The 15,229-nt window shown below is 36.4% G+C and overlaps 1 protein-coding gene and 1 long non-coding RNA gene across 2 annotated transcripts in view; both read right to left on the bottom strand.

The window, feature by feature from the left end:
* The window catches only part of LOC306986670, a 392,716-nt gene that overhangs the window by 250,580 nt on the left and 126,907 nt on the right, over nucleotides 1-15,229 (bottom strand). The gene's annotated exons all lie outside the window — the stretch shown is intronic.
* Nucleotides 3,418-7,216, bottom strand: prf1.3 (perforin 1.3). Its single transcript, XM_079589790.1, has 4 exons — nucleotides 7,180-7,216; nucleotides 6,167-6,681; nucleotides 4,246-5,118; nucleotides 3,418-4,097 (listed from the first exon to the last, which is right to left on the bottom strand). The coding sequence occupies exons 2-4, from the start codon at nucleotides 6,667-6,669 to the stop codon at nucleotides 3,797-3,799; spliced, it is 1,677 nt and encodes a 558-aa protein (XP_079445916.1). The 5' UTR covers nucleotides 6,670-6,681; nucleotides 7,180-7,216; the 3' UTR covers nucleotides 3,418-3,796.

Raw genomic sequence — 15,229 nt, 5'->3', positions numbered from 1 at the left:
CTGTAGTTTGTTTTAGGCGGAATACAAAACCCGGAGCCTCTTGTTGGCTTGACGAAATAATCAATGCGGTTCTGTTTTATTCTAATGGAGGGGAAAGGGGGTAGTACGCATGGAAAAAGATACGATCTCAATGCATTTTAAACCTTTAAAATCAGAAACTATTTTATTCCCCATTAGCTATAAGTGTGAGGTAACAATTTACCTCAGATCTCAAATGTCACTGTTATGATGTGTACAAAGAGAAATGCATGCTAATACAGTCAATACATTAATCTGCAATGTAGGGAACATAACAAATAAAGTGATCCAGGTGTTTTTAAAGTCAACATGAATTGCAGCAGCCTGCTTTTACTATAATGACATATTTTCAAAAGAACTGCAATGTTCAGTCAGTGGGTAAACAAAATGTAAAATGAGACTCAGTTTTATCTATCAAAAATGAGTGATGTGGAATACCACTTATTTTCTTTTTTTAAACAAATTCAAGTATATACCAATAGCCTACAATTCATTTATTAAGATTACTTTTTTTGATATCTGAAGATAGCCTACATGTGATTAATAGCCATTTAGTAATGTTTGAATGCCATTTTTAAACATTTATGGCCTCAGCTGTAAATTATCAGATCTCTGATAAAATTACATAACATTATTTACATTAACTTTGAACAAATTCTGTCTGGGACTGCTTGTGCCTTTCAGCATTTTTACACATGAACGGAAGAAAAATGGACTAATCCTACATAGCTATTTGCTAACAAAGTTACTTTTTTGTTTTCTTTGAAGAGTGTGATATGCACATCTTCATGCAAAATAAATAAACTTATCATATATATTTAAACATATATATTTTTAGAAATGTCTTGGGATTTCTTATGAAAGTTTCTAATGTGAGGATGAATTATCTTAATAGAGCATCAGTATTAATAATAATAATTTAAATAATATTTAATTAAAACATTTTTTTAAGACTTATGGCCATTATACACAGGTTTCTTGTATACAAACAATACCGGATGCGCGCGCATCCAAGAGGCAAGACCGCTATATGTTATGCCGAGTTCTGTAAAAGAACATTGTAATTAACGTAGATTTTGCATTGTTTGTAAATTCTTGTTGACTCAATAATAAACTGCAATTTCAGAGTTGGATCTGTTTGCTTGTGTTTCATTTGCATATTAATATAACATTATGTAAAACGTTAGTTAGTTGACTAGAATGAAATTGTCCAACTAAGTTTGCGAATCATAAAAACCTGACATACCCTATGCATTTAGGCTAGTTTACAGCACAACAGCTCCGCGTCATCTCTGCTTCTGCTAGATATAGCCGTAAAGAGTGTTGCTTTCTGCCTCTTAGATGCGCGCGCATCTGTGTGATGACGTTGCACAGAAACCCGTGTATTGGTAACCAATAATGGCATCTGTGAAAGTCGTTTCATAGGAAGAACAAAGTACTACATTTTGATGAAAGATTGCAAAGACCATAAGAGCAGGGAAAGTACATGCATTATAAAAGTAAATACACTCATTTTGGATTTCTGACTTTAAAGTCCTTTGAATATGTGTAGGCCTATATGTGAATGTTCAAATTTGACAGAGACTTATTAAACTGTTGAGTTGAGCAGGAATACAGCGTTGGCACTGCGGTTGTCTATCGGTCTTGGTTTGGATTGCTTGAAACATCAGCCAAAGGGAAGCTTCTGGAACAATTGATCAGGGTGGGAGGGATCTTCAGTTCATCTTTGTGCCCCAGTTCACTGTCCTGGACCGGCAGAGCTCAGATATGGGAACTATGGGAACTGGTTTTAAAGTATGGTCAAGAATATAACACCTTTTTGCTAACCCCAGTGCGATAAGAGTGTCAAGTGGCTCCATATGACATCCCAATCTAAGGGGAAGAGATATACAAAGCAGTTTTGTAAAAAAAAATTGCACTAATGTTCAAATGTTTCTGTAAGAAGAAATGTGTGCAGTAGGCTATACACAACATACTATTTTAATGTCATTGCGGTTTTAATGACATTGAAGATGTTCGTGAGTCATCTCTGCACCACCAGTGCTTGCAATTAATTAATTTGGTGGTTCATATAGCACACTACTTCCATTTGACCACAAGGCTTTTCACTTATAAACCCCATCAAACATCAATATGCATGTGAAGTTTGTTAAATTCAGATTAATGTTTATAAGGCCTTTAACAATAGTAATTATGACGAACCAGTTTTAGGGAGGTTTGGGCCTAAATTATTGAACTGAACACAGCAGAAGGCCTTTAGGAGATGCTTCTTGTGTAAAGCATGATATGTTCTACAGGGGGCACTGTTTGGTTCAGAAAGACTGCAGTCACAGGGAAAAATATTTGTCATTGTAATTGACCATTTTCACATTTCTGGGTTTCTCAGAAGTCCTCATAGTTGGGTAAACTTGAATGAGAGACTATGAATATATATTTTGTTCCCATTTTCTCAAATAGCTAAAAAAAAAAACCTCCACAACAGTGTTTTCACAACTTTGAAAAAAGAGGAAAAAATAGCGATAACGGCATTCAGAAGAGAGAAACACGTCAATTTTACCGTCACTCCCACAGTCGTATTAGAAACACGCTCACAGCAGCCAGCGTCAACTCTTTTTTTTTTTTTTTTTTTTTGATGCGAAGGTAATAAAATAGAAAGTGTTGTAAGTGTACTACAGGGCTGTTGAATGCTTGATTCTGATTGGTTTACGAACGTTCCAAGGTGTGCAATTATTTTCAGGGAAACGCACGGCTAAAGTAGATCCAGCAGGTTTAGACCGCATTACAGGTCCATATCACTTCGCCAAATGATATCAGTTAGGCCTATTTCAAAGGTCTTTACAGACCACAGAACTAAAACCCACAACGATACTGACCGAGCAAAAATATATAGTAAACAATAGGATAAAAACAACAAATTATTTTCATGTTTTTTTTTGCCACAAAATTAAAGTAACATTACCACCTCGGGTGTGCATATTTTTTTTAACAATTCAACGGCCCATCATCAATAAAAAAATAAAAAAATGAAATATAAAAAACTTTGCTGGATTTACGATGCTGATGTCTGCGAAAAGGGTCCATCTGTATCATCTAATTTAGAAAGGTGACAGGTACCACTTTCTTCATGCCATATTCATCTTTCGACATGTTGAATGTGACTCGTTTCATTAGAACCATCAATGCATAATTGTACTTCATCTAATCATGTGTTTTTAATATTTACAACAAATGTTTACTTTTCTTATTTATCAGTTATACCTTTTCTCTGTTATTTCTTTTATTTTCTGTAATTACATTTTAATAGTTATAATAGTTCACAAATCTAGTACCTCATTTCACCCATAATGATTGAAATAAGCAGCCTAAAGTGAAAACTAGAGACAAAATGTACTTTTTTTTCAAGCAAGTTTTTTTTTATTGCATCAGTCTGAAAGCATTCATGTTTTAAATGTAATACTGAGGTCTGCTGATTGTATAAGATACACATACAATTATCAAAGTAAACCATATATTGAAACAAAAAAATTTAAGAATCAGATCAAATAAAGATACAAGTTCTTAAATAGATCAGATACAAGTTCCTAAAGATACTATTAAAAAATAGCTTTTGTAAATTTGTCTTCAAATCAAGTCAATGGTATTTTAGTTATGATAACTATTTTCACTGTAAATCGTTGCCAAATACTTAAAATAGCCTATGGAAATTTTTATAAATGCGTTATCTCAGAAGGCCGTTCATTCCTATTTTATAGTATCCTTACATTCTACAGTTGTTGTATTACAGGAAAGACAGATTTCGTGTAAAGCCATTGGATTTTTTAAACACAATGGGCTGCTCTCTGCCAAATGACTGGTAATGATTTAGAGTGCCATCACCACCCGGCGTAGGAGCGTATTTCTCACAATATGACCCTGTAAGACTTGGGCCACACTTTGCAGTGTAGGAGATCAAAAGAGAGCCGTGCTTGAGTGCAAACTTCTTCGGCACATTGTTGCCTTGCTCTGGGATAAAAGAGCCCTTTCCCAAACGATCATCATCAAACCGGTTGTCACGGTCCCACACCTCAAATTTCAAGTGCCTGTAAGAAGACGATGTTCATGAACATGATGTACAATTATTTGGATTTAAAGTTTAAAAAAATTTACAACATGAAAATTTACAGAAAGTTTGCTCAGATTTTTTTAGAGCATATATTATTTTTTAGAGAATATACAGTAATTACTCACTCTTTTTTATTCAGATCCACAGTTCCAACATCGAACAGGAAGTTCCACTGAGGAAAGTTGTTGTTCTGAATCACAGGGGTTGTAGCCTTTGCCTTTTCGTAGAACACTTTAACATAACCATCAGTTTTAGAGAACCAGTCGCCCCATAATCCCTCAGCACTCTTCACGGTCACTTTCAACGTGGCCACCCCTGGCTGACTCGGACAGCAGTTACTATCAACTCTTGCATGACCGCTGCATTTGCATGCGCAGTTTTTGTCACGATGGCCCACTTTGCAACTGGTTTTGCTGCAAGCGGTTGATATTGCGTTTTTTGTGATGTATTTGCTGATGGCATCTTGCAGACTTTTTTTTCTAACTAAGTCATTTTTCACGAGCATATGCAATGAGCTCAAGGTGTAGGACACCACTCCAGGAATTTTCTTCAGTGACTTGAGCCACACGCCATAACCATTATTGACGCTTGGATTGAAGAGGATGTCTTGCTGCTCACCGTTGCCGCCCAATATTTCCGTGACGCGGTCGGAAAAGGTGCCACTGAAGCTGCTCTTGTTCTCCAGTTTCTTTTGCCTGTCTGCGCAGAATTTTGCTTGCGCGCTCACATTCACACCCTCAATGATGGCGGACCCTTCTTTCGATAAGCAGATGCCCACGTCGTGTACTGACAGACCTGACATGGAAATCTGGCAGGTCTTCACAGCAGTGGTTGACTTTACGCGACCGCCCAGGTCGACTCTCCGCAAGAAGTGTGTTCCATAGATAGAAATAAAATGGTTGTATGCATCTTCGGACTTGCTGTCGTATTTAGCAGGAAGTGAACTGATGGAACCGGCAAATTCTCGGGTCATTGGTGGACTAGCATGAAGACGAAATCTGATGAATGGAAAGAAAAAAAGATTTTCATGCTTCATGTTAGTAATGTAATGTAACATAACACATATCACATATCACACTGTTCAATATGAAAGCCTGGTTCTGCAATAGTTAAACCGTTTAAAAAAGGTAATTGTGACTTTATAGACCTTAGGTTAGACGGCATATGGAATTTTAGGCGGATGAAAACGAGACTGAGGGACAGTATTTACAATAGCATGCACTGCATAAAGGTCCTAGATCACTTTTTTTTTTTTTACAACTTGCAAAACTGTTTCATGGAGATGTTATCTACTGTAAGTTTGGTGGGTTTCATTAGCTGAACAACTGGCTTGTTGTTAAACAAAAGTACAATCCATTGAACATGCTGTACTTCTATCCCTCACAGCCTTGTTTTCATTTCTGTCAAAAAAAAAAAAAATTCTCACAATGACCTCTTTTATGTTTTTACAGTGCAATAAAAAAAGCACACTTCCACAGAGTTTATAATTTATATTTTATAGTTAACCCTGGGTAGTGAAGTTTTGAAATTTCACACTGTACGTTTGTAAACCCTGGGCTAATGTCCTGATTTGCCTATTTATGAGGTTAACGGCATTGATTGGACGAGTACAGATGCAGGCATTACATAAACTAGCTTTTCGCCCCTACTTATTCTCAATAATATATATGTATATATATATGTATATATATATATATATATATATATGTATATATATATATATATATATATATATATATATATATATATATATATACATACAATTAACAATCACAATAGAAAACAGCCATGGTTAAAAATAAACATTTGCAAGTGGCTTAAATTTCACATACAAAAAAAGTGTGTTTTCAAAGCGATGCCATATAGAAGAACCATTTTTTAATCTTTTTTTTTATAAAGAACATTCGAATAACCTTAAGAACATTTTTCCACTATGAAAAACCTGGAAAGGTTCCATTGATGTTAAAGCTTCTTCAAGGAACCAATGAAGGCCAATAAAACTCCTTTATTTTTAAGAGTGCACACTCACATACGACCAGGACTTACGAGTAATAGAGACAGGAGAAGGTGTGGCCTGTGAAGGAGTACTTGTCTTGAGCTGAATGGGTTTTTGCAAATCTGGCTGACTTGGAAAGAGTGCCAGCGACAGACGCACCTGCCACCATCGGCACACTCAGCCCAACCTTCCAGCCGACACTGAGTGATTTGGTGGTTTCCTCAAGAACTGAGCTGGCCGATTCATACACCTTGCTACTGAGGGTGTGACGGCACTGCACCTTGACGCGCCAGTCCATCACAGAAGCTGGCACCTTTTGTCTCTCGTTGAGTAGTGAGTTCTCACACACAGTGCAGTTTCCACGCCCTCCTCCATTCATGTAGGTAACCACATCCACCACAAAAGCTCCGGTGGTCTTCATCCGCACAATATCAAAGCCTTCTCCCACCAAATTATGCCCAGGCACGAAATTAAGCTTCTTGCACTCTGCGTTGGGGACCGTTTCACAACAGAGGGCAAAAGGAAGAAAGAGGAGCAACAGAAGAGGAGCCATTTGTACTGCAGACTGAAACAGAGGAAAATTAGAGATTATTAAAATGATTCAAATTTAATAACTGATCAAGAAATATTTGGACACCCAACGTAAAAATCATCTCCAGAAGGATGCAGGCTGTACATATTATATTTATAGCACAATTTATACTACTTTCAAGTCTATAAGTGGAAGGCTGCTAAAAGGTTCCAAAGATAACAAGAAACATTTAGCATTCAAAGTGTGTCCAAACTTTTGATGCAAGTAAAACATGACCTGTTTAACTCCTAAATAACTACTAAATAAATCCACTCATCTGCCCAGCAGAAAACGCACATTCCCATGGTGAAGTGAGACTACTTTTGGAAAATTTATTTTATAGAAAATAATTATTTAAAGTGTTCTAATTTAACACGTATTTATTCTACATTGTACCAAAAGACATTTTAAGCATTTACAGAAAGATGAATAGTTTACAATTTACAATTCCTATACAAAAATGAAAATACCAAGCAAACAATACACATTTACCTAGTTGAGATGTTTTCTTAACAGCTTTGGTAGCAGGGCAGACGATTAGGTTAAATAACCCTAATGTTTGAAAAAAAGGGGGTGGGTAACAAAAAGAGCAGACTCAGAAACACCAGTTATGTGTTACCTTCACACTTCTTTTTTTCAACAACACCAACAGAAACACAAGCACACTTTTTTAACATCTTTATGGGTATCAACAAAATATTATTCGCTCTCTTACAGTTAAAATAAATCAGAAAATATCTGATTCTAAACAAATTGTAACACGTTTTTTGCAACCAGCATAGCCTGTGAGGAATAGACTTATTTACACTCTTCTCAGGCCATCTATTACTATAAAATCAATAACACTTCTGTAACTTAATTTCAGAAATTCCATTGCGCCTTTTCTTGTTGAATGCAAAAAAAAAAAATCTAAATTGTTAAAGATTTTTCAATATGAGATAAAGATATGAAACAATAAAACATAACAGCATCCTAGATAACGGTAAGCAGGAGAACACTTTTAGGTTTTGTATTGTAGCCTGTATTTCTCTATGGCAGTGAGGTGCACTTACTGCAAATGAATCATGACATATAGTCTTCTACTAGTGAAGCTCACACTGCAGGGTCATACTAATCAAGATTTGATATCAGTCTTGATTCAGTCTTCTCTCTGTCTGCTCTATTTAATGTATTAAATTGCAGACCGTTGACCTTCGCACTGGCTGCGATTGGCATCTCTGGATCTATGCTCGATTGGTTATCTAACTTGGATGAAAATTCCTACCAAGACAATTGGAAAGAGTCAGTCTCTGTACTCTGCACTCTCCGGGATTTTAGAGGAATGACCCAACCATGTATACGCGTTCACACATTTTTGGACCTCACAGTAATGTGCAGGTTTAATACTAGTATACAACATCAAATCTATGTGAATAGGATCAATGCGATGTTTCTTGTGGACACTTGGACTTTGCTAATTCTCACATGTAATGACTTTTATCATATCAAGATCTTTGTGTGTTCTAGACCAAGAAGTATTCGATGTATCAGCATTCAGATGTGGGGTGAATATCTGACTAAACGTTTTTAGAGTGAAACAGAAGTTCTTCACACCTCTCGTCTGCAATGTCTGCAGAAATGGTGCGTAAACCACTGTTCCTCTGAAACAATACATCAAGGCATTCAAAAACCATTAGGCTTTGACTAGTTTCAACCATTTCACATTTATTAAATTGCACTGTTCATATATCTTATTATAGCAGCCATTATACATCTAAATCTACACATTATTAAGTCCCCAGGGAGCAGTCAGATTTTGGTAAAACTGCTTTCTCTTTTTATGCTTCTTGGGCATGGAGTGAGCTGCAAAACACTATTAATAAAATAAAATAAAATACTCACCTCTTTGAATACCTTTTAAAGGTCTTTTACAAAAACATGTTGCTGTTAAACATGGATTTGCATACTTTTGTGATGTTTTTATGCATTCTATACACAGATGAGCAAAAACATTATGACCAGTCACAGGTGAAGCGAAAATCATTGATCATCTCAGGCTTCATATTAAGGTCTGGGTAGATTAGATGGTAAGCAAACCATCAGTTCTCATAATCAGTGTGTTTGATGCAGGAGAAATGGCTAGGAATATGAGTGACTTTGACAAGGGCCAAATTGTTATGGCAAGGCGACTGGATCAGAGGATCTCTGAAACGGCAAGGATGGTTATGGGAGGAATGTGTCACAAACACACTCGGCTAGGTATAAGGCTGAGTAGCCACAAGCCAACCAGAGTGCCTATGATGTCGCCTGCCGAAAACGGCACAATGTGCGATGCACAAGGATGTAGTGTAACAACGCCCAGTTCCAGGAATGCAATAATATTTAGTTGGTAGTACCAGTTTGCAACAGTTATTAGTTAACACTAAGTTACACTTCGGAAAAACACTTAATAATAATAAATATATTAATCAAAAAATAGTAATAACTACATCCTTATGCATCGCTTTCTGCCAGGACTTTTACGTGCTTTTCCCAAGTGACGTCGACGTCCGGGTTAGCGGTAACATAAACCATCAGGCTAGTGTTATTTAAATAAACTCCTGATGTACTTACAAACTTTCCAATGCCTCGTTTTATGAGTACAGAACCTGTTGTGTATTAGTTTGGTACCATTCCAGGGCATTATTAGTGGGGTAATTTACGAGATACAAACTTGGATCCCCTGCACTAAGCCATTCGGCTGATATCTCTTAATAAGCTCTAACTTTAATAGTGTTCGACCAAGGGAAAAAAGGCTTCTGGTGGGGGTGTTCGGCCCGATGTCATGGTGCAAAGGACCCTAGGTTGATTTTTACTCCAAACCGTCCCTTTAAGGTTGCTCCAATATTTTTTTTAAGGAAGACCTGAGAAGCCAAACAATAGCTTGATTTATTCTAAACGAAACTAATTAGGATTAAATAGGATTAAGATTTTAAATAATAATAAAAAAACAACGAGGTATGTTAAATGCAAATTAATTAGTAATAACTAAGCAAGCTCTGACAGTCTTCAAATAAAATGATTTATTTTTATTTATTTAGAAAAAAAAAGAGATATTTTTTCATCCGATCCTCAAGAACAATAAGGTCTCACTATTGGTTTCATTCTGCCACTGATCATGGGAATGAAAACTCTTTTTGTGATTAGATTAATTTATTCTGAAGCTCGCTTTCTGTTTTGTTTTCTGTTTTTTCATCCAAGCCAGCCACAGTACCTCTGGCACAGCATAAATCCACTTTAAATTAGTACTCAATCGTATTTGACCAATTTATAATGAACAAACTTTTTTTAAAAGGCACAAATAGCAATTTGTGTTGTGGGACCAATGTCCATTTAAAATATATATAACTTGTATCCTCGGTTACCAGTGCCACGCAGCATCAGATCTTGGTTTAGTCCCGATTGTGATCTAGGCCATGAACGCTTGCTGTGGAATGTGGGTTAGCCCATTTACACCAGCAGCGTAGCCGAGTTCGACCCAGATGTTACATCAGTTGTAAAGTTCTTCGGTCTGACAGGCCTGTGATCTGAATACAAGCTTTACTGAGCAATGCAAGATGTGGTCATAGCTCACACAAAAATAAAAAGTCTGTCATGTACATTTTATCATTCCAAACCTGTACCATCTTCACATCACACAAAGGAAGAAAATGCCAAGTCATATGGACTAATGGAACTATCTTGGTTTGTGTTCCTAAATGATGACAGATGTTTCATTTTTGGCTGAACTTTTCGTTTAACACAACATTGAATTGATTGCTATGCTGTGTTGAGCGCACTGCTGCAGTTGGGCTTGATGTTTTGCATTCTGTACTGCAATTTATGACCGGCGTGCAGGTCACTGAGTGCAGCGGCAGTGAAGGGAGAAACTTGCAGTCGATCTTAAATGCCTGCCAAGCTGCATTTCAACGCTACAGCAGTCCCTGTGCCAAATTTGAACTCCCTGCCAAATTATTACCCCCCTGCTACCTGGTTGCCTAATCCTAACCCCACCCCTACACCTAATCCTAAACCGACCCATACTGGGGTAATACTCTGGCTGGGATTTGGCACAACACCGGCAAGTGACGACACAGCGCCCCAGGGGTTTACAATCGAAGAGCACACTCAAAAAAAAATGTCTCCCATTAAAATTCGATTCTATTTTTATTGTTTTTACATTATTTGAATGTTTTTATTTCAAATATATGAATTGTTCACCCAAAATGAAAACTGTCTTCATTTACTCACCTCAATCATTCCAAACCCATGACTTACTTTCTTCTGTGGAACACAAAATAAGGCTATTTTGAGGAATTGTCCTGATTACTTTTCCATGCAATTACAATGAATGTGGACTGATGCTTTCGAGATTTAAATAAGGGCCCCGTAATAGTACACACATAGTCTACAATGCATTATTCTTGTTCTTAAGATCTCAAATCCCTAAAGGTGTGGTCACATTAGCGACATTTTGGTGAAAATTTTCAGGCAAAAAAGTCCATTGTCAGTAGTGTTGCAATGCCTGAAGCATAGTTTGCATAGCCACAGAAGTCACTTTTAAACCAAGCAGCTTTCTGATGGTCAACTCGCCGAATTGGGGTTATGCGCAACAAACTTCCTTATTCTGATACTGGTTCAGGTCATTTATATGTGCTTTGTTAAATATAGAGCCGTTTTACTCAAGATACATTCAAAGGAAACGAGCAAAGATGAGCATAACCGATGAGCATATTGATAGCCTAAAAGTTTTTATTTTTATTCTACTTCTAACTAACATTTAGACATTTATATCGAATAAAACAGCAACAATTAAAAGATCTAGCTAGGTTAGCGGATTGCCTTAAAAGTCCATGGATTGACGTCAGTTCGTACTGCCAATAACACTTTCTCAGACGAGCGGATACAATGGGAGAAGTTTGACCTTCACTCAAAACTATTTAAATTCTATTTTAAATTACTGAAAATGTTTTATCTTAGAAAATAAATGACAATGGTAGAAAACAGACATATAATATGAATCCATGACAGGACATTTGTGATGTTATGAAATGTATAACAAAACACAATCAAAGGTTGAAATTGCATTAACAAACCTCAAATAGTTGTGTAGCCCCTATATTCAGTATATGAGTTGGACTGTACATTATCATGATACTATGATAAGATGTAATGGTTTCTCAGCCTCCGTGGTTTTCTTCTATGGCTTGGCTCATGAATTTTAATAATACCGTAACGAGACGTCATATCACTATCCCTAAATGACTGGCTGAGAAGCAGTAGTACTGCTTGTGATTTTTACGAATTCTACTATGGGGAAGGTCTAGGGTTATGTGTATTAAATAGGTGAATGCCTGCATTATGTTACGAAGCAAGGTAGGATATTAATATTCACTCGCTACATTTTCATCATAGTACAACTGGTAATTTTGCGCACAGATGAAGTGCTGGGCTGTATCTAAAATTGCATACCTACTATACAGTAGGCGGAAAAACAGTATGTGACTGTATGTCCGAATTCACAGTACTCAAAAAAAGAGTACTTCCGGCGAGATTCTGAAGTGTGCAAATATGGACACACACTTTACTATCCCATGAGGATTTGTGAATGGCGGTGACTAGGTCATGTGATAAGGGCAACATGGCGACATCAGGCCTACGTCCAGATTATTCAGATTCATAATATATGTACTTTTTTAGCGGTTGTGGAGTAATTATTACCCAGAAGACTAATTTTCAGATGGTTCCTTCTAGATTTACCTTGATTTAGATGTAAAATAAAGCCTTTGTTAACATACTGTTTTGTTCTACAACGTAAATTACACACACCCATAGTGAAAATGCTCATTTTGAAGCTGTTATGTTAATTTTTGCAAATGTATGTTTCTGATAAGTAACTAGATAAGACAGCTTGGGGTGTGAGTGTGTACAGTACATTGTAGAACAAAACGTGAAAGTATTGTAAAGTATTGTGTTTACCACCGGTTTTATTTTACTCATAAACTGAAAACCCCCATTAAAAACCCAATAGGAAAATCTCGAAGGAACCAGCGGCACATTAGACTTCCGGGTTCTGACGTCATACCTGCAGCACTTTATTCCACCTCATTACCTGTCATTCATTCACCACTGCAATAAACCTTATTCAGAGCAGTGCCATCACAGGTATGAAAGTGAGGCTGTAAGCGATAGACTTACTGTGTTTTCAATGGCATCTGCAGTAAAAAGCGGTAAGCCCCTAGATCACTTTTTTCAACTGCTCATATTGTTGGGAGGTTTCAAAATCATCATTACATTTAGGGCAACAAAATGCAAGTGCTGCATGTGACTAGTCCCAGTTAGTCTAGCAAAACATTTTTTTATAGGTATACAATAGTGTTAATATTAATGGGTCAAGTGTTGCTAAAAAAAATGCATCTTCAGCCGTTTCTTGAAAATGGCCAAAGACTCAGCACAGCAGCTAACAGTCAAGGTAAAGGTCCGTGAAAGTGATTTTGTGCGTCTTTTAGATGGCACCACAAGGTGCTGATCACTTTCGTTCTGCAAGCTTCTCCATGAGGCACACAAGTCTGAAGTAGTGTGTTTAGATATATGGGGTGTGGTTGTTCAGGCAAAAAGCAAAGTATCACCTCTGAAAAAGTTTATTTGACATTCTGCATGTTTAATTCATGAGAAGTGCTCTCAATTCGTTTTGCTGGCATGTTCTTGTCATTTCAAGTGCACGGCTGTAATAACTGTCCTATTTGGAGCATCAATGGATATATCAACTTTTTCATTCTCAAACTGGTCTCTGCTGGTGTGGTAGAATAGCAGACCAAACCATCCAACTGGCATAAAACTGCACTACATTGCACTGTAATAATGAAATAAATGATTTTTATTTGTTTTAAATTATTTAAAGGTCTATGAGACCATGAAGACCATGTCTGACCTAGCTTAAATTACTCAAGGCATTGTTTTGTTCTGTTGTTCTCCACTGAAAAAGTTTAATGCAATTACCGGTACTTTAGCCATCATGCCAAAATGGATGATTTTAAGCTAGTTAAAAGTGTTTTATTTGATACAGTTATCATACTGCACCCCCTGGTGTTTGAAAACTGTGCTGTTTTCAGAGCTGTATAGGCCCTATACTTTACAAGAAACATATGCTGCAGACTTTAAAACAGAGTTTTGTTCAAATAGAGTGAAATATATATATATATTATCATGGTGAAATGTGGCCCCCACATGGTTTCTGCTTATCATGCTTATCACTAAACTCATGTTATTCACAGTACAATAGTTACAAGCCCTATTCCTTTACATGGTTTATCTTCAGTATTGCACGAGCTACATGCACTATAGGCAATGACAACACAAAACTTGCACAACACGAATATTATTTCATAAATTACTACATAAGGTCCATCCTTCATTTGTCAATTTTAAATGATTTATACAAATATTCAATTGAATATTATGATTGAATCATTTAATGCATTTGAGGCTTTGTTAACAGCTTCAAATGCCTCAGAAACTTTCCAAATAGAAAATGACAAAAACAAATTATTGGTTGAAATGTATAAAAAATATTGGTTGAAATGTATTTTCAAACAGCATTATTTCTATAATGTAATAGCCTACAGCTGCAGTATTAAAATAGGTTATAAATATGCTTGTGCTCATAAATAACTGTTTTGTGCTGTCACTTGTATAAACACATGCTTTAAAGAACTTTTGTGATAACATCTGACTTTAATCCTTAAATTAATGTTTAATGGTTGAATACTGCATGAATGGGACTTGCAAAACAGTGAATTTAGAAAAGTGTGTCCTCAATGGAGGATCGGTTTTCTCAAAAGCTCCCTATAGATAAAATCATCTGGAAAACATATGAACAATGTATGAAAATGAATTAATAATTGAATAATGATTATGATCTTTATCAATCAACTATGATCCTGTGTACAGAAGCTGCACATTATATATACAGAAAGAATACCTCAAATTAGCTTTATGTCTCGCTTTGCCCCATTACAAGATCAGACAGTTTAGTACAGTAACACAGGTGTGAGTCCCGCAGTCTTCTTCCTCTGCACACTGCAGTTAGGAACAGGAACCGGGGCTGTGGTATATTTGTGGCCACACATCGCATGCATGCACGACAAGGGAGCTCTTTTCCTGCCGTTTACAACTTCAAAAAAACAATTTAAAAGGTTTTACACTAAAGGAAACCAACTTGTATACTATTCAAATTGACAGGAGATGAAGACTGCAGTCATATCTATAGCCTAATGAACGTTTGTTTGTTTTTGTTTAACATGAAGGGTCGCCTCAAGAGCGCATAGCCTACATTTGCTTGTGGAAGTTGTGAATGAGTAACTATTACAATTTGTCCACTGTAAGTCCAGCATCATACTGCACCTTGAAGAAGACATCATTAACTTTTCTATTAGCTCAAATGTTTGTGTGCGTGGACGATATAATAAATAATTACATCATTAATAATAACCATGGATTTATTTTCTCAAAATCATGTTTCTTATGCAAAAAAAAAAAAAAAACA

Source organism: Phoxinus phoxinus, assembly GCF_949152265.1.
Source record: "Phoxinus phoxinus genome assembly, chromosome: 19".
Taxonomy (NCBI): Eukaryota; Metazoa; Chordata; class Actinopteri; order Cypriniformes; family Leuciscidae; genus Phoxinus; species Phoxinus phoxinus.
Note: the sequence above shows the minus strand (reverse complement) of the source record. Positions and strands in the feature narration are given on the sequence as shown.

Coding starts and splice junctions, on each gene's coding strand:
- prf1.3 (XM_079589790.1), bottom strand. CDS start 6,669: ATGGCTCCTCTTCTGTTGCTCCTCTTTCTTCCTTTTGCCCTCTGTTGT. Junction 5,119..6,166: donor TTCTCCTGTCTCTATTACTC/GTAAGTCCTGGT, acceptor TCCATTCATCAG/ATTTCGTCTTCATGCTAGTC. Junction 4,098..4,245: donor GTGGATCTGAATAAAAAAGA/GTGAGTAATTAC, acceptor GTCTTCTTACAG/GCACTTGAAATTTGAGGTGT.